At 51.5% G+C, this 25,422-nt stretch overlaps 1 protein-coding gene across 1 annotated transcript; it reads right to left on the reverse strand.

The window, feature by feature from the left end:
• Positions 1–18,050: 18,050 nt before the first annotated feature.
• LOC115642063 (G-protein coupled receptor 54-like) lies at positions 18,051–25,188 on the reverse strand. Its single transcript, XM_030545440.1, has 6 exons — positions 25,054–25,188; positions 23,998–24,388; positions 21,666–21,790; positions 21,301–21,436; positions 20,371–20,609; positions 18,051–20,137 (listed from the first exon to the last, which is right to left on the reverse strand). Exons 2-6 carry the CDS (start codon positions 24,305–24,307, stop codon positions 19,778–19,780), a joined length of 1,170 nt encoding a protein of 389 aa, XP_030401300.1. The 5' UTR covers positions 24,308–24,388; positions 25,054–25,188; the 3' UTR covers positions 18,051–19,777.
• Between the last annotated feature and the right edge of the window lie 234 nt (positions 25,189–25,422).

The raw sequence follows: 25,422 nt of genomic DNA on the forward strand, positions 1-25,422 counted from the left end.
AAGACATGGGGCAAGGCCTCTGGGGGGGGAAGAGCTGGGGCAGGGGTGGGGCTTTGGGGGGGAAGAGGCAGGAGAGGAGAAGTTCTGGAACTCCTGCTGGAGTGTCTGGTTTTTAAATATTACCAAGTTGGCAACCCTACCACCACCCCTCCATTCAAAGCAGCCTCCGATGGTGGCCTCCTCAGCATTCACATCCACCAGCCATGCCAGCCATGCACCTACAAAGTTATTGTACCTTAATGTGGCAGAGGCTTAACAGAAGATGCCACAGAATTAACAGTTTGATGGACAGAGTTCTGATTCACAATAGCCCTGCCCCCCCAATGCCCCCCCATGACAAAGTCCCCCTTTTCCCCCCATGCCAGGGGCTTTGGGTAACCCTGCATTGCCCCTGTCAAGGTTCCTTCCCCACTCTGAACTTTAGGGTACAGATGTGGGGACCTGCATGGACACTTCTAAGCTTAATTACTAGCTTAGAACTGGTAACACTGCCACCATCCAGAATTCCAGTGCCTGGAGCACTCTCTGTCCCCCAAAGCTTTCCCTTCCCTGGGTTGCCTTGAGGGACTTCACCAATCCCTTGGTGAACACAGATCCAAACCCCTTGGATCTTAAAACAAGGAGAAATTAACCATCCCCCGTCCTTTCCCCCCACCAATCCCTGGTGAGTCCAGATTCAATCCCCTTGGATCTTAAAACAAGGAAAAATCAATCAGATTCTTTAAAAGAAAGCTTTTAATTAAAGAAGAAAGGTAAAAGTCATCTCTGTAAAATCAGGATGGAAAATACTTTACAGGGTAATCAGATTTGTATAGCCCAGAGGAACCCCCTCTAGCCTTAGGTTCAAAGTTACAGCAAACAGAGGTAAAATCCTCTCAGCAAAAAGAAACATTTACAAGTTGAGAAAACAAAAATAAGACTAACATGCCTTGCCTGACTATTACTTACAAGTTTGAAACATGAGAGATTGATTCAGAAAGATTTGGAGAGCCTGGATTGACGCCTGGTCCCTCTTAGTCCCAAGATCGAACAACCGCCAAAAACAAAGAGCACAAACAAAAGACTTCCCCCCACCAAGATCTGAAAGTAGCTTGTCCCGCTATTGGTCTTCTGGTCAGGTGTCAGCCAGGTTTACTGAGCTTCTTAACCCTTTACAGGTAAAAGACATTAACCCTTAACTATCTGTTTATGACAGCCCCATTCCATCATACCAAGGCCCCCCATTCTGCCCCCCATGCCAGGGGCTGTCTGTGTCCTCCATCTCAGCACCAAAGAAGCTCCCCAGTCGGATTGTGATATCAAAGGCAAATCAGCCAATCAGCTGTTTTAGTGGAAATCAGGCCTTTCTGGTTCCCAGTTGTCACCAAAATCCAGAGGGTTCTTCTCATGAATGCCTAGAAGGTTCCCCGAAATGTTGGAACTGTTTGGACACTGCCATCAAAAGTTACCAGATTACAGACAAACTGAAAAATCGCATCCAGCTGCGAGTTAGGCCTCTACTGCAGAAACAGGGCAACCTTGCAACACTGAGATTTAAGGGCAGCTTGCCACAGAATATGCCACATTTTGCTAAGAGGTGCCATTATCTCGGGATGATGACAAATTGCACAGCTATTAACCAGTGAATGAGTGGCAGAAGCAGCCGTATCCTCTGACGAGGAGAAAATCAAGGACTCTTTTGTTGCTCTTCTGAAGAGCTAATTTGCTTTAATTCAATGCTTCTCCTGGCCTAGTTCAATTATGAAATTAGCCCTCTCCCTGACTGAAGAAAAACGTTACTCTAACTGTCAGGCAGGCTCGGCTCGTTCTGAGACACTGCCCCTGCTTTTCCTGTCTGATGTCACCCAGGCCCATTCTGCCATGGATTAGCATGCAGAGCATATTCCTTTTGAGACCTCTTCCTAATTAACTGACAATAGATCAGCAGCTTCTTCTAGATCGCTTGCGTCCGTCTGATAATAATAATGCTCTGTTTGTCTCTAGACAAGGAGTATGTCTACACTGCAAATTAAAACTCATGGAGCCAAGGCTCAGAGCCGGGGTCAATTGACTTGTGCTCATGCTGTAGGGCTGAAAATTTGAGAGTAGACATTCAGGCTCGAGCTGGCGCCCAGGTTCTGAGACCTTCCCCCTTTGCTGGGTTTCCGAGCCCAGGCTCCAGCCAAACCCAAACGTCTACACTGCTATTTTGAGTCACGCAGCCAGAGCCCCACAAGCCCGAGAAAGCTGAGCGGGCCAACCGCAACAATGCAGCAGGGCTTGTATGCTGTGTAGACATACTCATAAAGGGTTAGATGTAAAAGATAGACAAGACCATTCTGGGCACCGAGACTGACCTCCCAGAGAATTTCACCCACAATTCACCCAATACTTCGTGGTTGAACTGGAGCTTAAGTTCTTTTAGAAAGAGACATCTCATCTGGATCCAAAGATGCCAAATGGAGAACGCTGTGTCTGCAGGGTCTTATCTGCATAGGCCAGATCTTATCTAAAAACCATGGACTGAACAGAGATACGGGATATATTGCTTATTACAATAATTTATAACTCAATACAACCCCTCCCTCCCCCTGCCTTTCCTCCCTGACTGGAGGGGCATTAACAGACCACTTCACCTTCAATGATCCCTTGAGATGTGTTACCTACTTGTGCAACAATCTGTTCCATTGTGTAGTTAACTGTGACACTCTGCATAAGGCCATGTCTAACTACAGACCTTACCGCGGCACAGCTGTAGGTGGCACATATAAGAGGCTTGAGGTGGCTAAGCCTCCCCAGAAAAGGCTGGCCATGCAGGAGGGTAAATGCTACAGATGTGGTGCGGGTCTCCTCCATTTGGAAGTGCATCCGCCTGCCGCCTTTGGAGCGCCAGAAGTGAAACTCCCTAGAAGTTGAGGGGTGGGGGGTGGGTACAATGGTGCCTGGACTGTGGCCCCACCCACACTTCACCCCAAGTCCCTGCCCAGACTCAGCCTCTTCCACCGAGCTCCATCCTTGCTCCGCCTCTTTTCTCTGGGCGCCCCCCACCCCCCATTCGCTCCTCTCTGCAGCGAAGGAGAGCGAGCGAGTGAGAAAGAGACAAGCTCGCCTGCAAGCGGGCCTCGGGGGGAGACGCAGAGAGGAGCTGGGGGCAGAGAAGGGCAGACGGGGGCTCGAGGACAGAGTGGAGGGAGCAAGAAATGGTGTGAGGGTGGGTCCTTGGAGGAAGAGGTAGAGCAGCGGTGGGTCCTGAGGGGGGGCAAAGTCCACACGCCAGTGGTCCCCCCACACCCTCCATTCCTAGAGAGCTTCTGGCACTCATGAGTAAGCCTCCCCAAATGGAAGACTCACACACAGCCTATGGGCACAGCTGTACCGATGCTGCTGTGCCACTGTAAGATCTCTTGTGTAGCAGTTCTATACCAATGGGAGCATAGGCACCAACTTTCCCAGGCACCGGTGGGTGCTTGTGCCCCCCCACCCCTGGCCCTGCCCTGACTCCACCCTTTCCCTGCCCCTGCCCTGCCCCCATTCTAACCCCTTCCCCAAAGTCTTCGCCCTCTCCCCGCCCTGGCCCTGCCTCTTCTCCGAATGCGCCGCGTTCCCCCTCCTCCCAGTGCCTGCCTCGCAAAACAGCTGTTTGGGGGAGCAGGCGCTGGGAGCCAGGGGGAAAAAGCGGGGAGAAGAGGTGGAGCGGAGGCGGAGGTGAGCTTGGGCAGGGGGCGGAGAGCTGCTGGTGGGTACAGAGCACCCACCAATTTTTCCAGCCCTGAAGCACCCACAGAGTCGGTGCCTATGAATGGGAGAGACGTCTCCCACCTCCAAGGAGCGGCTGTAGCTATGTTGGCAGGAGAAGCTCTGCTGGGTTTTTTTTCACACCCCTAAGCGATGTACGTTTTGCCGACATAAATGGTAGTGCAGATATGGAACCAAGTTCCCCAGACCTGAAGAAGAGCTCTGTGTAGCTGGAAAGCTTGTCTCTGTTACCAACAGCAATTGGTCCAATAAAAGCTGTTACTTCATGCACCTTGTCTAATCCCCTGGGACCAACACAGCTACAACAACACAGGCTGTGGCTTCTGCATTAGTATTGTAGGCAGGGCTCAGTTAGATGCCACTTCAGTCTGAGTTTAATAATTTCCACATTTACTGAAACGTTTCCAAATAATACAGGCAAGAAGCCGAACGAATGTTCTTAGCATTTGCCAAGGAATTTGAAAGGGAAATGCAAGGGAAAGAGAGAGATCGATGAAATCTGCTAGAGCAAAGCTTTTCAAAGGCCCATTGGCTTTTCAGCTGCTTCTGCAAGGAAACTTTAATGCCGAAAAAACCTCGGACTTGGTTTCCTTCCTCAGTGATTACAGAGGAGGCACACCAAGGCAGGATATTTAGCTGTCTATTGAAAACCAACTTATTGTTATGAACTGCCGGCCAGCCCAGGCTGCGGCCCCCTTGTGCTAGGTGCTGCACCAACGCAGAGTAGCAGTTGGTCCCTGCCTGGAAGAGCTGTCAATGTAACTAGAGCAGCCAAGGGCAGGGTAAGGGGCAGAAAGCCACCCCAGAGTGACCAATGGGAGAACAGGGCCATGATTGTGGGGGAGGATTGGCTTAAACAGTCCCAGGTTTATAGTGGATCCAGTGGCTCCGTGGAGCTGGACCCATGCTCAGAAGGGTCCCGGCCTGCTCTGCTTGCGTTGTGCCCCAAGACCCCTCTGGCTCTCACCACCCACCACTTGCTCCTCTTGGCCTGCCCGCCTGCTGCCTCCTCAGCCCCACTCCCCTGCTCCTCTCTGCCCCCTGGCCAGACCCCAGTGCAGCTCCAGCTCCGGACAAGCTCGGTTTCCCACCATCTGTGGGGCCACACCTGTCTTCCCAGAGCTGAGCTATCTGGGACTGGTGCAGAAGCCTGGCCACTCTCAGCTGGAGGGGTGCATGGAGAAGGGGACAGTGCGGAGAGCTTGGCTGGGCCCTTCCAGGGGAAGTGCATTTTGAGGAAGCCCGGTCGGGGCAGGCCCTGGCCTGGCTGATCACACCACTCCCAAGGGACCGGAGTGATTCCCCACCCCATGACCACGCTCACCTTGGCAGACACAATTGCATCCCAGCAGGGCCAGTGAGTGTGGCTGGGAGGCAGGGCATGGGGGAGTGGATTTCTTGCAGGAGGTGGGGGTGCTGGGCTGTGGGGGGCAGGGAAGATGTGTATGTTGGGGCACTAGGGATGGCGGCATAGGCACCGACTTCTGCTCCCGCTGGTGGGTGCTTGACCCCGCCTCTGACCCCCGCCCTGCCCCAACCCCACCCTTTCCGTGAGGCCCCACCCCTCTCCAGCCCCCATTCCATCTTCTTCCCCAAAGTCCAGGCCCCAACTTCACCCCCTCCCTGCCCCTATTCCAGGAGGTAAGGAGGGATCTAGTGCTTAAAGTTGGCGGGCAGGCTGAGAGACAGGACTCCTGGGTTCTATCCCCAGCTCTAGGAGGGGTGTGGGGTCTGGTGATTAGAGCAGGGGCCTGAGAGTCATGACTCCTGGGTTCTATTCCCAGCTGTAGGAGGGAAGTAGTATCTAGTGGTTAGAGAGTGGGGGTGCAGTTCTGTGAGTCAGGGTTCCATCTTTGGCTTTGGAGTAGGCTTATTATGTGACAAGGTAATTGGCTCCATTCTCTATGCCTCAGTTTCCCCATCAGTAAAATAGAGAAAATTATTAAGTGTGTCATGGCAGAGTTGAGATCAGAGCCCTATCATGCCAAGTGCTGCACAGAGTGAAAGACAATCAGTGCCCCAAAGAGCTCACAGTCTGACAAAGGAAGGGTTAACATCTGCATTTTACAAATGGGAAATTGAGGCACGATGTGATGCCAGGACTTGTCAAAGGTGACACCGGGGAGTCTGTGGCAAAACTGGGAATTGAACCCACATCTGCTGAATTCCAATCTAGCGCCTAAACTAATGAAAAGAGAAAACAGTATTGCCTCACCTCCACTCACAGAGTGCGAGGGTTAATTTGTTAGCACTGAAAAGCACTAGGGACTCCTTGCGGGGGGACAGGGATTAGAGAGCAACGGTATCAATTGTGAAAGTAGAATGAATTATATAGTAAGAATAGAAAGGATTAAAGAAATGTCTGTACCTTTAAGCAAAATTGTTGGAATGTTGCAATCAGGTGTCAGGAATACAGACATTAACATAGAACAATTGCACCGTTTAAGGGCAATTGGTGAAGCATTAGCCTTAGATCGATAACAGTTAGTAAGGAAATAGGATATGCATGCTGTGCCCCAGGTGAATTTTACTGTTTTGATTTCTTTGTCCCTTTGTCTAATTCCCGCTCTTTTATCTGTATAAATAAGACTGTTTGGGCCTTGCATGGCCACTCACCTATTCTGAATGTTATTGGCGGAGTGCTGCGCTAATAAACAGAGTGGTCTGACAAATTGTGAGTCCTGATTCTAACTTTGACAATTTGGAGGTTCCACCGAGATGGCAACCGTCTTCACTGGGGCTGTGTGATTCCTGACCGTTTTTGTAGGACGACCGTGGCAGCCGGCACCTGGGCACTTGGCTCAAGCAGTCCTCCACTAGAACGGAAAGGTGCACAATCACAGTGAAGTCTATGCCATCGAACCTGTTGGTTCCCACTCTGTTGTGGTAGGGATCCCGGGATCTGACATCAGATTCTGGTCAGGTAATTATTTCTGTGTTTTGTCCGGACTAAGGACTGGTCCTGTCTCTGTGCCTATCCGTCCTCCCTGTGGAGTGTTTGAGTATGGGTGCTGTCTCTGTCTGGGGATCGGCCAACCAAGGGGTTCCTGTCCCTGCAGTCTGAGTGAGTGAAATCTGCACAATCACAGCCGCACCACACCTTGGGTAAAACCCTTAGTGTGAAAGCAAGGGTGATTGAGGCAGTAGCCTGTGGGCTCCTTTTGTGTGTTGCACTGGGCATCGCTCTGACGAACCCTAATTTCCTCCTTGTGTGATTGGTGTGTGAAGTCCTCCTGTATGGATAACCAGACGTCTAAGCCGGGGCAGTTTCCTAAAGGAACTCTGGCTCATTTTATGTATTTTAGGAAAGGTCTGTACTCCTGTAAGTTTCTGGAAAAATGGTCTAGGCTAACTCAGGGAGATCCCAAAACTCAGTGGCCACTGTTAGGATCTTGGGATAAGGATCGAGTAGACGTCTTAAAAGACAAACTCGGCCAATCTAAAACTAAATTGGCAAAAGGAGAGGTCGATTGTTTCATGCAATGGTGGGAAGAGGCAAATCGTAGATGGACAGAATCAAAACTCGCGTCTCTCAAAGATTCATATGATAAGTTAAAATCTTTATTGGAAACCTCCTCTCCCACCACTAGACCGAGCGCTCCCCTTTACCCTGTTCTCCAAGCAGACCCCGCTTCATACTCCTGTCTCCGGGTGGGAAAAGACGAAGAAAACCCCTTGCTAGATTCCGGGGACGAGGATGAAAAAGACGCATTAATTGGCCTGGCAGCCTTGCGTCGAATCAATAGACGGCCACCCACGCCCCCAGCTCAGGAACAACTGTTACCAGATCTCCCAGATCAGGAACAATTCCCAGAGATCTCCAGTTCGGACCCATCTGGACCATCCGGTACTGCCGAGACCCATTCCTCTGGACTCACTCTGCCTCGTAAAAGCTCACGCTTGGGCCTTAAAAATATCCAGGCTCCCCTCCGAATCCTGCATACTGGGGGCCAGGACGGGGGTCCCACTTGGAGCTATAAACCCTGGACTCGAACTGAGCTCCTTTCAATTATAAAAGGCTTTCCAAAGCCCCGAGAAAATCCTACCAAATTTGCAGAGGAATTTTTGTTAGTGTGTGATACCTATGAACCCTCTGAGGCAGACCTCCTGCAGCTGTGCAAGCTACTTGTAATAGCCCCTAGTGAGCATGATAAATGGCTCACAGCAGCAGATTGGCTTGCTGCTGACTGCCACTCTACTTTGCCAGACACTGGTCCTAATGCTGAATACCGAAAAAAGTGTAAGGAACGAGCTAAAAATCTATTTGAAGCCATCCCTCAGGTATGGACTCCTAAAACCAACTGGATGGCCATAAATAGATGTAAGCAACGACAGGGAGAAAACCCGGGCGACTATCGCACCCGGCTAACTGACATTTTTCTGCAACATTCTGGTATACAGCAACCAGATACAAATGTACTGGGCGCACTGGCTAGTGCATTTGTTAATGGCCTCCTGCCTGCTATTGGCAATCTGCTAAAACGAATAAGTGTTGGATGGGAGACCGAAACCATGGACAAATTGCAAACGGTGGCAGAGCACTGCCAACGTACTTTAAAAGGAAAGGAAGAGCAATCAGCTCAGCAGTTAATGGCCTTGCAAATACAGCATTATTCAGGGCAGGGCAAACAGTACCGGGGACGGGGAAAATACCAGGGACGGGGACGTGGTCGTGGGAGGGGACAGGGAACTGGATTTTCGGGTTATGGGGATGTTTGTAATTACTGTAGACAGCTGGGACATTGGAAGAATGAGTGTCCAAGCCGGCCTGGTAACTCTGTGAACAAGCAGTTGAACACCCTGCCAGCACAGCCAGTCAGCCCCCAGCCTTACTTTGCCCCACAACAATGACAGGACACAGGGGAACCTCAGGAAATTTTAGCCCCTTTACTACCTCTCACTCCCACGGGTGAGTGTGTGTTAACTATCAATGATCTTTCTCTCCCTTTCCTTGTTGACACGGGAGCTTCGCTCTCTGCAGTTCGTACTACCGACCTGCCTGAGGTTCCCCACTTCGGAAAAACCGTGTCCGCTGTGGGCATTACGGGAGTCCCAACCCCTTATCCCCTTTCAAAACCTCTACCGGTCCAGGTTGGTCCCCTTTCTGCGGATCATGCCTTCCTTCTCTCTGATTCCACTCTGGTAAACATTTTGGGTCGGGATCTGTTATGTAAGCTTGGCTGCACCATATACTGTTCCCTGGATGGGGTCTATTTACAAATTCCCCAGTCTTCCCTGAGTGATTCTGTAGCCTCCCTGCTGTCTGAAACGTCCCTTTCTACTCCGGTCCCTTGTTGCCCACTGGTCCCGTCCCTTGAGCACCTCATTTCGCAGGTCCCATCCTCTCTGTGGCCAACCCATCCCTCTGAGGTGGGCCGCTTAAATACTGATCCTGTCTGCATTACTGTTGACTCTTCCAAACCCCTGCCTCACCTACCTAGTACCCTTTAAACCCTGAGGAAGAGGCTGGCATTGCTCCTGTCATAACTGCCCTGCAGGAGCAAGGCATTATTGTTCCCTGTTCCAGTCCCTGTAACATTCCTATCCTCCCCGTTCAAAAAGCTGATGGCAAATCATGGCGATTTGTTCAGGACCTTCGAGCCATTAATCGTATTGTCATACCCGTTTTTCCTGTTGTCCCAAACCCAGCAACGATCCTGGCTTCTATCCCACCAGCTGCAACTCATTTTACTGTTGTTGATTTGTGTTCTGCTTTCTTTTCTGTTCCGGTTCACCCTGATTCGCAGTACCTCTTTGCCTTTTCCTACAGGGGACAGCAATATACATGGACCATGCTCCCTCAGGGGTATACGGAAAGTCCATCTTATTTCTCCCAGGCATTAGCCCGAGACCTAGCTGACCTTGTTTTCCCATCTGGGTCCACTCTAGTCCAATATGTAGATGATCTGCTCCTCTGTTCCCCCTCGTTATCTGCCTCAGAAACTGATTCTTTAGTGCTCCTTACTGCCCTAGCAAACAAAGGTCACAAGACTTCTCGCTCTAAACTACGGCTCTGTCAAACCTCTGTCACATACCTTGGTTTTCTCCTCTCCCAAGGTTCCCGTACGCTTTCTCCCACCCACGTCCAGGCCATCCTTAGCTTTCCCCGACCCTGCACTCCACGCCAGGTCCAAAAATTTTTAGGCATGGCTGGATTTTGCAGGCAATGGATTCCCCAATATGCCTCCCTTGCAAAGCCTTTACAGGAACTCACTCGACTCTCTGTGCCTAATCCCATGCCATGGCCACCTGAAGCAGACTCTGCCTTTGTTTCCCCTCAAACAAGGTTTGGCTTCTGCCCCCGCTTTAGGGCTGCCTGACTATTCTAAGCCTTTTACCCTTTTCTGCCATGAACAATCTGGATGTGCACTTGGAGTTCTCACTCAGGTGCACGGAGGTAAGAATCACCCAGTAGCTTATTTCTCTGCCACTTTGGACCCTGTGGCCCAAGGCCTGCCCCCCTGCCTGCGTGCTGTGGCTGCTGCAGCACACTTAGTCGAAATGTTTGAATCCCTTGTCCTTCGCTTCCCCCTTACTCTCATGGTCCCTCACTCTGTAGAAACTCTGCTGTTACAATGCAATACAAGCCACCTCTCCTCCACTTGCCTTACCAGGTATGAACTTCTACTGCTGTCGGCCTCATATATCACTATAAAGCGCTGTTCTCAGTTAAATCCTGCCACTCTCCTTCCTTTGTCTAATGACGGTGATCCTCACGACTGCCTTGCAACTGTCTCTGCTATCACCATCCCACGCTCTGATCTTTCTGATGTCCCTCTCCCTAACTCTGACCTTGTTTTGTTTACTGATGGTTCCTGTTTTCGAGACAACCAAGGTCGTCTCCTTGCAGGATACGCTGTAGAGTCACTCTCTGAAACCCTAGAATCTGCACCTTTACCTTCTGTAACCTCAGCACAAGTTGCTGAATTAGTTGCCCTCACCCGTGCCTGCTTTTTGGCGGAGGGACGCTCCGCCACCATTTACACTGACTCCCGCTATGCTTTTGGGGTTGTACATGACTTTGGTACCCTCTGGCAAGCTCGGGGTTTCCTTACATCTGCCGGTACCCCTATTAAGAACGGCTCCTATATCGCTGCTCTCCTGTATGCAGTTTTACTTCCCTCTGCCCTGGCTATTGTTAAGTGCCCTGGCCACTCGATGGCAGACACTGATGTTGCTAAGGGTAACGCATTTGCTGATGCCTCTGCTAAACATACTGCTGCCATAGAACCTTCCCCAGATGCATTTCTAGGTTCCCTCTCTGTTTCTATACCACCGCCGGCCCTCACCGACCTCACCCTGCTCCAGGACTCTGCCCCAGAAACCGAAAAAGACTCCTGGGTTGCCCAGGGTTGCTCTCTACATCCTGATTCCCTTTGGCGTTCGCCCACTGGTACCTTTGTAGCCCTCTTTTCAGTCTACCCATCGCTGGCCGCCCTGCTACACGGTGTTTCGCATGTCAGAAAGGAGGGAATGGTCTCTGCTCTAACTAAAGTGGGATGGTGGGCTCCCCATTTCAGCTCTTTTGAAGCCCACCACTGTGCCGCCTGCACCACTTGCCAAAGCCACAATATTGGTAAACCTGTAAAAGTGGCTTGCCCCAAACACCCTTTTTGTATTGGCAACTTGATTTTGTACAAATGCCTAAGTGTCAACTATTTGAATTTATTCTGGTTATGGTATGTTTATTTTTTGGTTGGGTTGAAGCCTTTCCTTGTCGCAAGGCTGACTCACTGTCCGTTGCTAAATGTTTGTTAAACCATATTATGCCTGCCAAGGGAATTCCTGCCACTCTGTCCAGTGACCGGGGTACACACTTTACCGGACAAATTGTTCAACACCTGGATTGTATATTACATGTCACACACCTGCTGCACTGTCCCTACCACCCACAAAGTGCAGGTGCTGTGGAAAGGCAAAATGGTGTACTTAAGAATAAACTTGCTAAGATTTGTGACTCCACAGGGTTAAGCTGGCCAGCAGCTTTACCACTAGCCCTTATGGAAATGCGATCCACTCCATCCCAAAGGCATAAACTGAGTCCTTTTGAAATCGTTATGGGACGCCCTATGCGAACTGTGGTTACCATTACTCCAGTCCCAGACTTGAATTTGACTCACAGTACGCTCCTTCAATATTGCAAGGGATTAATGCAAGCTGTAAGTCACTTCCATTCACAGGTTCAAGCCGCCTGGCCGACGGAACCCATCTCTGATGCCTGCCACAACCTTGAGCCAGGTGACTGGGTCTACGTACGGCATCACCATCGAAAACACGCCTTGGAACCTTGGTGGAAGGGTCCTCATCAGGTACTGCTTATTACCCAGACAGCTGTTAAGCTATCTGACATTGCAGCATGGTTACATGCTTCACAGTGTAAGAAGACACCCTCCCCGGCGAACCAATCAACACCTCAGGACTGCGCAGAGTCAGTTTTGACTCCAGAAGAAGACGTAGAGGAACAGCCTGCAATACCTTACAATCTACACTCTCGTAAGAGTTGCCAGAAGCAGATGACTACATAAAGCAAGGCCCAAGAAGAAGCAGTAGTGAGCCTAGTGCCTGCTGCCTGGTGGACATAAAACTGTGACTGCAGTTCCCTCAGTTGAGGTTGTCAGAACCAGAAGGGCCTTGCCTCCAACATGCACCTCTGGTGGCGCCTGTTCCTCGGCTGCTAGTATCTTAAGGTCTGGAGCGCCCACAATTCTTTTATCCAGCAGCAAGTGTGGATAGCTCAGACCCTTAATATTTCTAAATGCTGGGTCTGCAGCCACATCCCAGCCCACTCTCAAGCTGGTGTTCCTGTCCTGGCTATCCCACTGAATTCCCCAGACCTTACTGGAGGACCTCGTCCATTTAACAAAACATGGAACAGCAATGACACTTGGGAAGCAGTGGGAATAAATGTATCTAAATGGATAAGTGTGGAGGGGGAAAAGGTCATTGGTGTTGGGTGTGTAATGGGACAGGGCTGGATCTGAGAAAAAGCCGTTGCCTTCAGCATATTGTGGCAAATGGTGTATGGGATTATTCAAACAAAACTAAGGAGTGGCAGACTGGGTATGGGGATATGAATTTTTTCTCAACCTGGGATCAAACAGAAAAATCAATCTCATGTTCCCCCTACTGTAATCTTAGTAAAAATAATACAATCTTCCAATGCCATACAAATACTACCACTCCTCATAAGGAGGATTACCCTGTGCCCTTTGGAGGAGATTACTCCTCATTTGCAGATACCTATGTAACAAATGGATGCAATCAACCCTTCCTGGCCTTAATAGGCCATCATTGGGTTTGTGGAACCAAAGCTTATACTGTATTACCAGCTAACTGGTCAGGTATCTGTTATCCCACCCAACTCTTCCCACAATTCCGGGTACTAGAATTCCTCCCACGAGAACGCCTCCGTAATTACAGGCAAAAAAGAAGGGACTTACTAGATGCCCAATGATATATACATAACATAAGCCCCTTAACTTGGGAAAAGGCCATTGGCACTTCCTTTATCCCACTTGGGGGAGTAATACACCACTCAAAAAGACTCCTAAGGTTACAAGCAGTGGTTGAAATAATGGCAAATGAAACCGGAGAAAGTTTAAAAACCCTGGCCAAAGAAACAGGGGTGATCAGACAGGTGACCCTCCAAAACCGTCAAGCATTAGACATAGTGCTGGCCGCCAAAGGAGGGACCTGTGCTCTCATTGGGAAAGAATGTTGTGTGTTTATACCTGACAATACCAATGAGGTAATAGATCGCGCTAGCCACTTAGAACAAATCGCATATCTTCCTCATGAAGAGCTGAGTTCTTTATGGAAGTGGCTAAGTAACCTGTTCAATTTCTCTGGCATAGGAAACCGCTTGTTTCAGGGAGCTCTAACTATCCTGTTTGGAATCTTAGGGCTTGTCTACATCAGAAAGTTGCAGCGCTGGTGAGGGAGTTACAGCGCTGCAACTTAGGAGGTGTACACATCTGCAGGGCACCACCAGCGCTGCAACTCCCTGTTTGCAGCGCTGGCCGTACTCCCGTTTTGTCTCGGGTGTAGAGGATCCAGCGCTGGTAATCAAGTATAGACACTTACCAGCGCTTTTCTTGACCTCCGTGGAATAAGCAGGTATCCCAGCATCACCGAGGAAGCCTCTGGTAATCAAACTGGTCTCCTTCCCCAGCTTGCTCTCGCGTTCCCCGAACCCCGAGCAAGCAGGTCTCCTTCCCTGAGGTTTGCTGGGTGGTTCCGGGAACGCGAGAGCAAACCGCGGCGAAGCTGGTCTCCTTCCCCGGTTTGCTATCGCGTTCCCCGAACCCCGAGCAAGCAGGTCTCCTTCCCTGCGGTTTGCAGGGTGGTTCGGGGAACGCGAGAGCAAACCGCGGCGAAGCTGTTCTCCTTTCCCGGTTTGCTCTCGCGTTCCCGGAACCCCCGAGCAAGCAGGTCTCCTTCCCTGCGGTTTGCAGGGTGGTTCGGGGAACGCGAGAGCAAACCGCGGCGAAGCTGGTCTCCTTTCCCGGTTTGCTCTCGCGTTCCCCGAACCCCACTTGAAGCCGCCCAACAGCGCTGCAGTGTGGCCACATCTAACACCACTTGCAGCGCTGGTTGCTGTAAGTGTGGCCACTCTGCAGCGCTGGCCCTATACAGCTGTACTAATACAGCTGTAACAACCAGCGCTGCAAAATTTTAGATGTAGACATGGCCTTAGTGATTTTTGTATGCTTTCAGTTAATCTCCTGTTGTATCCAGAATTATGTCACCCAGATGACTGCCCCAAAACAGAGTGCTAATATGATGATTTTGAATATAACTGATAAACAAAGAGATAAGGAACGGTTAATTTGTGGAACCCAGTAAGGGTTGGTCATGGCGTACGCCTGACCAAAAGGAGGGATTGTGAAAGTAGAATGAATTATATAGTAAGAATAGAAAGGATTAAAGAAATGTTGTCTGTACCTTTAAGCAAAACTGTTGGAATGTTGCAACCAGGTGTCAGGAATACAGACATTAACATAGAACAATTGCACCGTTTAAGGGCAATTGGTGAAGCATTAACCTTAGATGATAACAGTTAGTAAGGAAATAGGATATGCATGCTGTGCCCCAGGTGAATTTTACTGTTTTGATTTCTTTGTCCCTTTGTCTAATTCCCGCTCTTTTATCTGTATAAATAAGACTGTTTGGGCCTTGCATGGCCATTGACATATTCTGAATGTTATTGGCGGAGCGCTGTGCTAATAAACAGAGTGGTCTGACAAATTGTGAGTCCTGATTCTAACTTTGACACAATATATAGCATGATTATCCCAGCTGATTGAAGAAACAGCACAAAATGTTGCCTCAATTAAAAACAAAATTACTCCTGTTTCCAAATTTTTATATTTTAAAATACAGCTCATTGAGAAGCCCAAACATTTTGGACACATATTTCTCATTAACAAATTTTTTTGGAGTCAGGGGGAGGGTGTTAGCAAAAAATCGATTTGGGGACAAAAATGTGCATGAAAAATCAAAATCTGGCAATTTGCTACCTGCTGTAATGACTACACTCCAGTGGGTGCCGGCACTGCCTCAGCTGAGCTACCACCCTCCTTCACCCTCCCCTCAAGTCAGAGTATACTGGCTGGAAGGCCCTAGAATTTGGTCAGGAGTAGAAGAGGATTTGGGGAGTTTCACTGATATTTATTTAGTCACAAACTTTCGGGCAACAGTGGGAGTCATTTACACGGCTAAGCTCAGCCAACTGGGGAAGAAATCCAGCAGCACATGACATATGTGGCCAATAAATTCAAGGGATCGAACGATTGACCAAACATTTGTTCCTACAGGGTGTGTGATATGGATGCTGGGGGGTTTCAGTGGACTGCATTGCTGCGTTTCTGAGGAGCATGTCTGTGTGCAGGGCCAGGTGGTGAGCAGGCCAATGCGGGCGACTACCCAGAGCACCGTGGTCAAAGGGGCCTGCCATGGTCAAGAGGCCAAGAGTGGGATGGGCCTCGGGTGTGAGGCTGTGGAAGGGAGCTTGGGGCAATGGGGCGGAGACAGTGGGGTTCAAGAGTGATGCAGGGAGCGGTGGGGAGGCAGAGGAGGCCATGGGCAGGGGTGGGGAACCTTGGGAGGCAGCTGGGGCCAGAGGCCCCAAAATACAAGTTTACCCAGGATGTCGTATTCCCTAAGGCTGGCCCTGATTATAAGCCTGACACTTCCTGTTATAAGACCCTGTTTTCAGTCGCTTATAACTTTGCCAGACTTTATCCATTTCTGAGAATGAGGCTAGAGGAAGATGTGTTCTTTTGTGCGTTTTAAAAAAAATCTTGTGACCTATTCTCTGAGAAGCTCTGGCACTCCCGGCTTTGAAGCAGGGACTTGAAATTTGGCTGGGGAGCGGCTTTCGTACAAGGGACGTGCCTTTTGCTTTTCTGGTGAAAATTCACCCAAATTTGAACAAATTCTAATTCCTTTAAAAAAAAATCACAGTTTGAGATTTAAATACCCCCAAAGACTTCGGCTAAACTTAGTCTAAGGCTAAGCAGGCCAGTCCTAGGTGAGAGGCAGGAAAGTAGATTGGGACTCAGAATGTGGGCAGGAGACTGGGACTGAAGACTCATGGGGAGGAGAGAGAAGGAAATTTCGACTGGGATTTGGGGTGGAAAGAGATTGGGACCAGCTGGATAAGGAGACTGGGATTTGCACCAGAGGACAGAGGGGACTGGGGCTGAGAACCTGGAAGGGAAATGAAGGGTGGGGTGGGACTGAGATCAGATGGGGAGCTGGGACAGAGGCTGTGAATCAGTGAAATGGGCAAGGAGTGGGCAGTCAAGCACTCAAAAGTTAGGAAATGCCAGAATAAAGGATGGTTGTCTCACCTTAACTCTGCCCCTTGCGCATATACTTTATGGCACAGTCTTTCATTACATGACTGCCTACTATTTTTGTCACAAAACCCTGTCTCATTCAGTGCACAGGTTGGACTTGGTCTAGGGTTGTACAGTGAAGGAGGCTGTTGTCCGTGGAACCCCTGCCTCATTCGTTGAACACATTAGAAACTGTGTAGCGAAAGAGCCAGGGAATGGCAGGCCGAGAAAAGAGGATCTCATGGTTGAGACAGTTGAATTTTGCCCTGGAGAACTAGATTTTATTCCTGCCTCTGTCACTGAGTTCTTGGGTGCTGCTGGGCAAGTCACTTAACCCACACTTTTCACAAGCTGTGACTAATTGTGTGTTCCTCATTTTGTGGGTGCCTGACCTGAGACTGTGAGCACTTGCAGCTGCACTCGCAGTCAGTAGGAGCTGTGCTTTGAACATGCTATCTGCTGTGTAACAAAAAATCAGGTCCTAGGTGTCTCATATTAGACACCCAAAATTAATGGATACTCTTGCCCTTAATCTCCTTGTGCTCCATCTGTGAAATGGGGGTCACGCCTCCTCTTCTTTAATAGCTGTGAAGCACTTGGATGTTATAGTGATGAGCACCGCAGAAAAGCCCAAGAAGAAATTAATAATTCTGTCTTCAGAGCGTGATATGAATCATGTTCAGTTAATAGTCAGGAGCCACCATTGAACAAGGAGAAAGCAACCTATTGAATAATCCATCCTATGCACTGAATCCCACAGGGGTCCGGTGGAAAAACTCGCATGCGATCATGTATTCATAGACTGCGCTGTAACACATTGGGAAACCGAGGCCCAAGAGGGAGTTGGTGACAGAACAGGGAATTGAATCCTAGCTGTCTCACTTCTAAGCTCATGCGCTAACACTGCACCACCCTTCTTTCATTCAGTGCCTCTGTCCATGTAGCACTAGCTAAAAAGCTGTATTTTAACTGTGCAATAACTAATGTTAAATACCCCATTGTGGCCAAGGCAAGCTGTAATGTTAGCACAGGGTGTTCTGGTGGAGTTAAAAATACACTTTTCCCTAGTATAAGCACCAGCTCTTTGTACCAGCAGTCTAGCCATAAGGATGTACCCAAAGTAATAATGGGGCACATGGGTTTCCATGGGGCAGTTCTGTACAGCGGAGCAGAGCTGGTCAAAAAATGGACTTTCCAACCTGCAAAAAAATAAAAAAAAACCCAACCCCCTGTCTCAAATCAGGATATTTCAACATTTTTCACTGAATGAAACTCTTTAGGAAAAATTGTTTCAGGGCAATCCAAATGTTTTGATTTTGATAAACACAAAATATTTTTATTCTGACCCTTGCTTGTTTAATATATAAAATGTAAAATTCTCAACGAAAAGTTGTTTCAAAAGAAAAGCCAAAAATCCAAACTTTTTTCCTGAAAATGTTGCAATTTTGACATTTTCAAATCCCCCCCCCCCAATTTTCTAAGCAAAATTTCATCAAAGTCCATAAGATTTTGCCAATTTTTTTGGCTTAACCAAAATGGCATTTTCTATAGAAAATGGTTTCAACTAAAATTTTCAAACCAGCTCAGAGAAGCTTTGTTCCCCCCTTGTGGCTCCTCTTTGTGCTCCTTTGCACCAGCACTGGGGCTGGCGCTGCCCCCTCCCCTCTCCCAGGTGCATGCCCAGGGCACTAGCACTTTGGGACGCAAGGCACTGTTTAAATGCAAGTGATGACAACCCAGGTGTTTCTCTGCTGGCTGCAGGCATCCTCTGACTGCTGGGGGACTGTAGACAGAACTGGCCCAGCTACTCACTGCAAACAGGTTACTCAACCCATTCTGCCCATGAACCTATCACGACCCCAGCAGATTTTCTCAGACACTGAAATTGTTGGATGAAGGGGGTTATTTAGGGAGCTTTTATTTTGTGACTGTTGTGGTTTTTCCACATGCCACATGCTTGAATTCTGGAGGATGTGGAACACAGATGGGAGAGTGTAGTCTGCGCATTTCTCCTGTGAAACAGTCTGCAGTGATTCTGGCAACAAGATGGCTGCCATCTCTGTGCCTGATCTGCACAGGGCATGTGGCTGTGCCAGCCCCAGCCCTGGTTTTGTAACTCAAGCTATCTACAGCAGCCCTGGCTTTTAGCTTTGAATGTTGCCAAGATGGTGGCCATCACACTGCTGCACAGGGAGCTACCCCATGAATAGGTTTTGCAGCAGGCTCAAGAACCTCCTGCTCAGGTGCCCTAAATCTGACCCACCCCACCCACAGCCCCCAGGGCTCCCTGATGGCCACTGGGGAGGCAGTGGATAGTGTCTGTTTCAGTCCCAACCCTCCCCGTAAAGAACCCTCACCCCGGCTGGTTGAGCCACTATTTTGTATTGGCCAACAAGCCTACATGGAAGGGTTGTTGTCATTGGCTAGTTGCTTTGTTTTTAAACCTCATTGGCTGCATGGAGCTGTGGGGAAGGCATAACAGGGGGACTGATGGGAGCAGCAAAGAGCAATAAGGAGACCTACAAGCTGGCCAGATCCAGCTGAGCCCTGCGCTCTAGGGACTACAGGGTGCTGCTTGTTGAGGGCCATTCATTGGCTGGGGCAAAGGGGCCTGGGGCTGGTTTCAGCCCAAGTCCCTGTGGATGAGTTATTAAGCCATTGGCCCCCTTGTTTGGAGGCAAGACTTTGCTCTCAGTCCTCCAGCCTGGCATAGGAGACACCTTGCCAGACGTCCCCCACCCCAAAGATCAGGCCAATGTCTTCTTACAAAGCTAAAGAGCTTTATTTCCAGATGCTCTGGGCAGGTCCCTGAGGCACCAGCAGGGATGCTCAAGGCTACGATAATGTGCTGAGGACACTGGTACGAGGGGGGGAAGGGAGGCACCTGGCTTAGGACACACACTTCCCAAAGTGTCCACTCGTTTCTGGTTGCCTCAGTATTTGGACTGTGAGGATGCCTCAGCCTGAGCACAGAGGAACCCCAAATAAGAAAGCCCTTTGGGAAGAACCCTTGGCCCTGACTATCACTGGCCCCTTCCAAGCCAGGGATTCTGAACAGCTAGCCACCACAGTTTCCATTGAATGGTGCCTCTTGCCCTGAGCAATGTCCGTGTGGCCCAGCAGCCATATTGGATTTACCACCTCAGTGTCCACAGCCAGGAGGAGCAGGCCGCACAGGGCTAGCACAACTGGGGCTGGGACTAGGTCTCCTCAGTGACAAACTTCATCTCGGCATTGCGGGAGCCGGAGAGGACAGCACCGTCTCGCACCCGGCGCCGGAAGAGGAAGGGGAAAGCCTTCTTGAAGGACTTCCTGAAGCTATCACCCATGAAGGCGTAGACAATGGGGTTGATGGAGGAGTTGGCGTAAGACATGCAGTTGGCCCACGTCTTGATCTTGTAGGTCTCGTAGCTGGCCTGGAAGCTGCCATAGAAGCCCTGAAAGAGGAGGTAGAGCTGGATGGGGCCCCAGCACACAGTGAAGAGTACCACGATCACCACTACCATCTTGGACACCTTGGCCCTCATGGCGACAGAGCGCTCGGACAGGTGCTGTACCTGCTGAGAGAGGGGAGCAGGAACAGAGGCCTGGTTTAGAGCAGGGGGGCTAGGAGCCAGGACTCCCTGGCTCTGAGAGGGGAGTGGGGTCTAGCGTTTAGAGAAGGGGAGTTGAGGGGGGGGAAGACTCCATGCCCTATTGAGAAAAGTCCTGGGGCTGGGAGATGGGGCTTTCAGATATATTGGGCAGAGGGGGTCCCCAGTACAGACACCCCAATTTAATGCCCCCAGATCACCTGGTAGTTGTGGTCGATGGGTTCCACGATGGGGCGCCCCATACGCTTGAGCATGATGGAGTAGCAGAGGCAGATGGTGAGCAGAGGCAGCAGGTAGACAGCCAGGAAGGTGTAGAGGATGATGCTGCGCTCCTGGCTCTTGCTGGCGAAGGCCTCGATGCAGTAGGTGCGCAGCCCATACCAGTAGCCTACCTCAGTGCGGTGGTACATGGCTATGGGCAGCGAGAGAAGGAAGGAGCCTGGGGACAGGAGGACAAAGGGGTGAAAGGCATAATGGGGCCAGTGCTCTGGGGAGACCTGAGGTCCAGCTATGGCTCTGAGCGTAAGGAGAACTGATTTGGCACATTAATGAATGGCTGACGCTCATCAGCGTAGAGGGGATCTGGGTTAGCATCCGTCTCTATTCAGCAGACTCAGGAGAGTAGAATAGCAAGGGGCTGTGGGTCAGGATTGAGGGGCAAAAGCAGAGATGAGGTGGGGAGGCAAGGGCTGGAATAACAGGGGATACAGGATGAGATTGAGAGGTGCCAGCCGAGCTCTGTGTGTAGGGATCCTGGACTGGGATAGCAGGTGGCTGTGGACTGGATTGAGGTGAATTATCAGATTTGTGGGTGCTGGTGGGATAGAATCAAAACAGAAGGTGGAAGCTTCTGTTGACCATCAGATGCCAGGGCACAAATATAAACTCTCTCTGCCTCCGTTCAGAGATCCCAAAGGAGCCTTTGTGCTGGGTATGGGGCTGTGCTGCTGGGCTCAGGACTGGCCAGGGTCAGGCCAGGAATCCCTGGGAAACCTTTTACAAGACCTTTGCAGGGTTGGTGTCTTGGATGCATGTTCAGAGACACAGCTCTACTCCCTCCTTCCACCACCCCTGGGGGGGCCCCTTCCCCAGCTCTTTGCTCTCCTCTGGCCCTGACACATTCTACTCACTGATCCAAATGGCCACGCTGACCCCCATGGCCACACGTGGGGTGCGGTAGCGCAGCGACTGCAGTGGGTAGAGGGTGGCATAGCAGCGGTCCATGCTCATTGCCGTCAGGGTGATGCAGGTGGCCTGTGCTGTCACCTGCAGAGAGAAAGTGTGGCCCAGTGACCCAAGGCAAAGGCAACTGGTGGGCCCTGGCCCTTTGCCAGGCACCACTCTCCCAGCAGGGCAGGGCCCTGGGACTGTATAGTGCCCCAGGTAGCAGCAGCTGCTGCATGTCCCTCCGCAGCACACCCATGCACACACTCACCCATGCATGTTTACACCCCCAGCCCAACCAGTCCCCCACCCCCACCCCAGCCAGCCCTACCTGTTGCAGATAGTTGACGAGTTTGCACATGAAGTCACCGAAGATCCAGCTGGGCAGAGGGTAGAGTGTGGCGGTGAAGGGGACACAGCACACCAGGAAGATGATGTCTGTGGTCGCCAGGTTTGCTGGAACAGATGTGGAACTGGGATCAGGGGGAGGGCCCATGGTGGGGACTGGCCAGACAATAGGTGTGTGTATAGGGGGAGGCTTGGTGGCTCAGGTGCCAGCCTGGGATCCAGGAGTCCAAGGTTCAATGCCTGTCTCAGTCACAGATATGGAAAAATCACTTGCTCTGTCCTGTGCCTCAGTTCTCTCCCTCTGCTATGGGGATATAGGCAGGCCTGTCCTTTCCCACAGGGATAAACCACCAATAACTGGTAGGCACTGGGTGATTGGGGATGTATGAGCCTAGGCTGAGTCCCTCATCCCTGATACACTCAGAACAGCCCACTGGGAATGAAGAGCTGGGTACTGATTGGGAATTTTGGGCAGGGTGCCTGTCAGCCCCACATTTTCCATTCCCATTTGAAGATGCCAGTTTCCCACCTAATCCCCTTTATCCCCATTGTCTTCCCCCAGCCAGAGCCCCTGCCCCACCATTTATCCACTAGTGCCCCCCCTCACTACAGCCCCAAACACTTCTCTCTCTATTCCTCCAACTTTCCTACCTGCACCCCCCAACCCCCAGCACTGCTCCCCCGATTCTCCCTCATTGCTCCAAACTCCCATATTTCCATGCTCTGCCCCAGATATGCTATAAGAATCTGAGCCACTCACACTGGGGGTCTGTGTACCTGGAACCCCTGGAACAGCAGCCCCAATGACTTGCTTTCCTCTGATCCCACACAGTGCTCTTGCTCAGGAAACTTGCCTACATTATCTTAATGGTCTGTCACTTTTGCTCTGTTTAAGCAATGCTGGTTTCCTTATCCATCCAAAATCAGAGCCTGCCTTGGGATTTCAGAGCGCTTTACAAGGTTGCTTTTACACTAGGAATTTTGGCCTCAGGAAATCTTTCAGAAGGAACAAGGACATGCTTGAGACACAGTATCCAAAACCTGCCCCAGGCAGAGCTCAAACTTAGCACATAGGTACAATTTAGGCTCAAGATGTACAGCCCAAGGCCTTTGAGCCACCCACTCACTTTAATATGTGCACTCTGCTGCTGTTAACAGAACCCTCCTCTTGCTACACATGCTTCGTTCAGTTTCTTTGGGCTGACAGTTCAGCATGTTCTGACCCAGAAATCCCAACTCAAGTTTTCTTCCAGTGGGTGCCATGCACTAACTGAGCAACTGAGATCAGTTGGACCACAGCTGTAGTACTTTGAGCCTCTGCTGTTGGCAAAAGACGTGAGAACAGGTTGGTGTTGTAAAGAGCTGGGTTTTGGGGGAGCTGTATTTTGGGAACCCCTTGCTCACATGATCCCAAATTTGGGTCACTAACTCTATCTCAAGTCCCCATGAGGTTTAGCAATTTTCAAGACAATTGGAGTCAGCGTGTGGATTTCAGAGGACTTAGAATAGTCCCTCTTTAAACAGAAAGCAAGTATGGAGCCCCACCCACAGCAGAATGGGTGCTCTGTTATAATGGGGGGAACACAGAGTCAAGGGTGTTGAGGGAGCCGTGGGCTGGGATAGCAGGGGGCTGTGTTTCATGATTGAGGGGTATTGGCTGCGGGGAGCCCAGTGCCACCCTCTCGCTAATGGACAGTACAGTGCATGTTGTTGAGCCATGACAATGATCATTGATGGAGAGGAGTATTTCAGGCCAGAAACGTTGTGCAGGGGCTGGCACTGGGGGGAGCAGCAGGAGGGAAGGCATCCAGGTGCTGAGGTTGGGGGTGGGGGTGCTGGAGCACCCACCAGGAGTGTGGCGAGACACCCAGGAGCAGGGAGGCTGGAGCTGAGACAGGGGAACCCACTGGGATGGAGGGGGATGGTGCTCAGGAATGGGAGCGGGGCTGGTGCTCCGACACCCAGGTTGGGGAGGGATGATGTCCGGAGGTGAGGGGGGGCTGGAGCTGGGGTATGCAGCTAGGGGAGGGAAGGTGCCAGGGGATGGGGGGGTTGCTGTTGGAGCACCCAGACAGGGAAGGGAAGAAGCCCAGGGACAAAGGGGGGGCTGGCACTGTGTCATCCAACCAGGGGAGAGGAGGGATGGTGTCCAGAAGCAAGGTAGGCAGGTGCTGGGGCATCCATCCAGGGGAGAGAAGGTACCCAGGGGCCAGGGGGGGCTGGTACACCCAGCCGGGGGCGGTATGGTGCCTGGGGATGCGGAGGATGGAGTTGAGGCACCCAGCCGGGGGATGGTTGGGGGGGGGGGCACTCACCGATGTAGAAGTTGGTGGCTGTGCGCATCTGCCGGTGCTTGGACACCACATAGATGACGAGCGAGTTGCCCACCAGCCCCAGCAGCATGACGAGGGCATAGAAAAGTGGCACCAGCCAAGCATCCGTCAGGAATGGAGGTGATGTGTCCTCCCCACTGCTATTAAAGATCCACAGCCCCCTCCTGCCAGGGACCACCGGCGTGCTAATGTCCAGGTGGGGGGCAGCAGTGGGCACTGGTGTCCAAGAGCCATTGTCCAGCCAGCCACCCAATGGAGAGGGCTCTGCATCCATCCTTGGTGACCCTGCCATGTGTCTGAGCCCAGGGCAGGCGCGTGCTGGAGCCAGGACTGGTCCCTGTTTCCAAAGTGCCAATCCTGGCCAGCTTTTTCCCTGGGGAGGGGGAACATATAAACAGAAGGGAAACTGAGGCAAGAGGTGGGGGTTGATCCAGCAGAGATGGGGCACAAAAGCCAGAGCCAGCAACATCACCCCCACCCCCCAAAACGGGCCAGCTACTCCAAGTGCCTTGGCTTTGTCCTGCAACCATCACCCAGAGACACCCCCTGCTGAGTTGAGCACCCCCACCCACCCCGTCCACTCACTGAGCTGCGCTCAGCTCCTGAGCCCCCCACCTAGCCCAGCCAGGCATTGCTGGGCATCAGTTTCCTTGGGCCATGTGCTGAGCTAGCCCCAGCTGCAGGTGGGTCCCCCCCTATGGAAGTGCGGGGTCGTCAAGACTCCTGGGTTCTCTGGGGGGGCTGGGAGTCAGGACTCCTGGGTTCCCAACTCTGGGGGGAAAGAGGCGCTGGGAGTCAGGGCTCCTGGCTCGATCCCTGGCTCTGGGAAGGGGGAGGGCTCTAGCCTCCCCACAAGCTGCTCCCAGTGCCCCGTTCCCCTTCGCCCCCAGCTCTCACCTGCGCTGTGCGGGACGGGCCGGGGGCGGCTAGCGCCGGGCGGGCGGGCTCCACGCCGGGCTGCGCTCTCCCATCCCCAATGCTGCGAGTGCGGGTCTGCAGCCAGGCTGAGAGCGGCTGCCGGAGCCCCGCTCAACTTACCGAGGCGGGGGGGGCGCGCCAAGCGCTGATTGGGCGGTGGGAGCCTGCGCTGGTGGGGCTCGTCCCGGCAGGGGCCTCCAGAGGGACCCGGGAGGGGGTTGGGGACCAGACCCCTCGCCTAGAACCCCCGGGAGGGGCTCGCACTCTGTGCCGAGATCCCAGGGAGCGGCTTGCCAGCGGCTCCCTTTATGTACTAGCAGGAGTTTAGGGGGAGTATTGTACGGAGGGGGGGCTAGGAGTCAGGAGTCTTGAGTTCTATTCGCAGCTCTGCTGCCACCTCCTGTGTTGTGAGTGACCTTGGTTAAGTCACGTCTTATTTGGCCCCTTGGGACCATGCTCCTCACCTGCTTGCTACGGGGCAGGGACAGT

This window comes from Gopherus evgoodei, unplaced genomic scaffold, assembly GCF_007399415.2.
Source record: "Gopherus evgoodei ecotype Sinaloan lineage unplaced genomic scaffold, rGopEvg1_v1.p scaffold_37_arrow_ctg1, whole genome shotgun sequence".
Lineage (NCBI taxonomy): Eukaryota > Metazoa > Chordata > Testudines > Testudinidae > Gopherus > Gopherus evgoodei.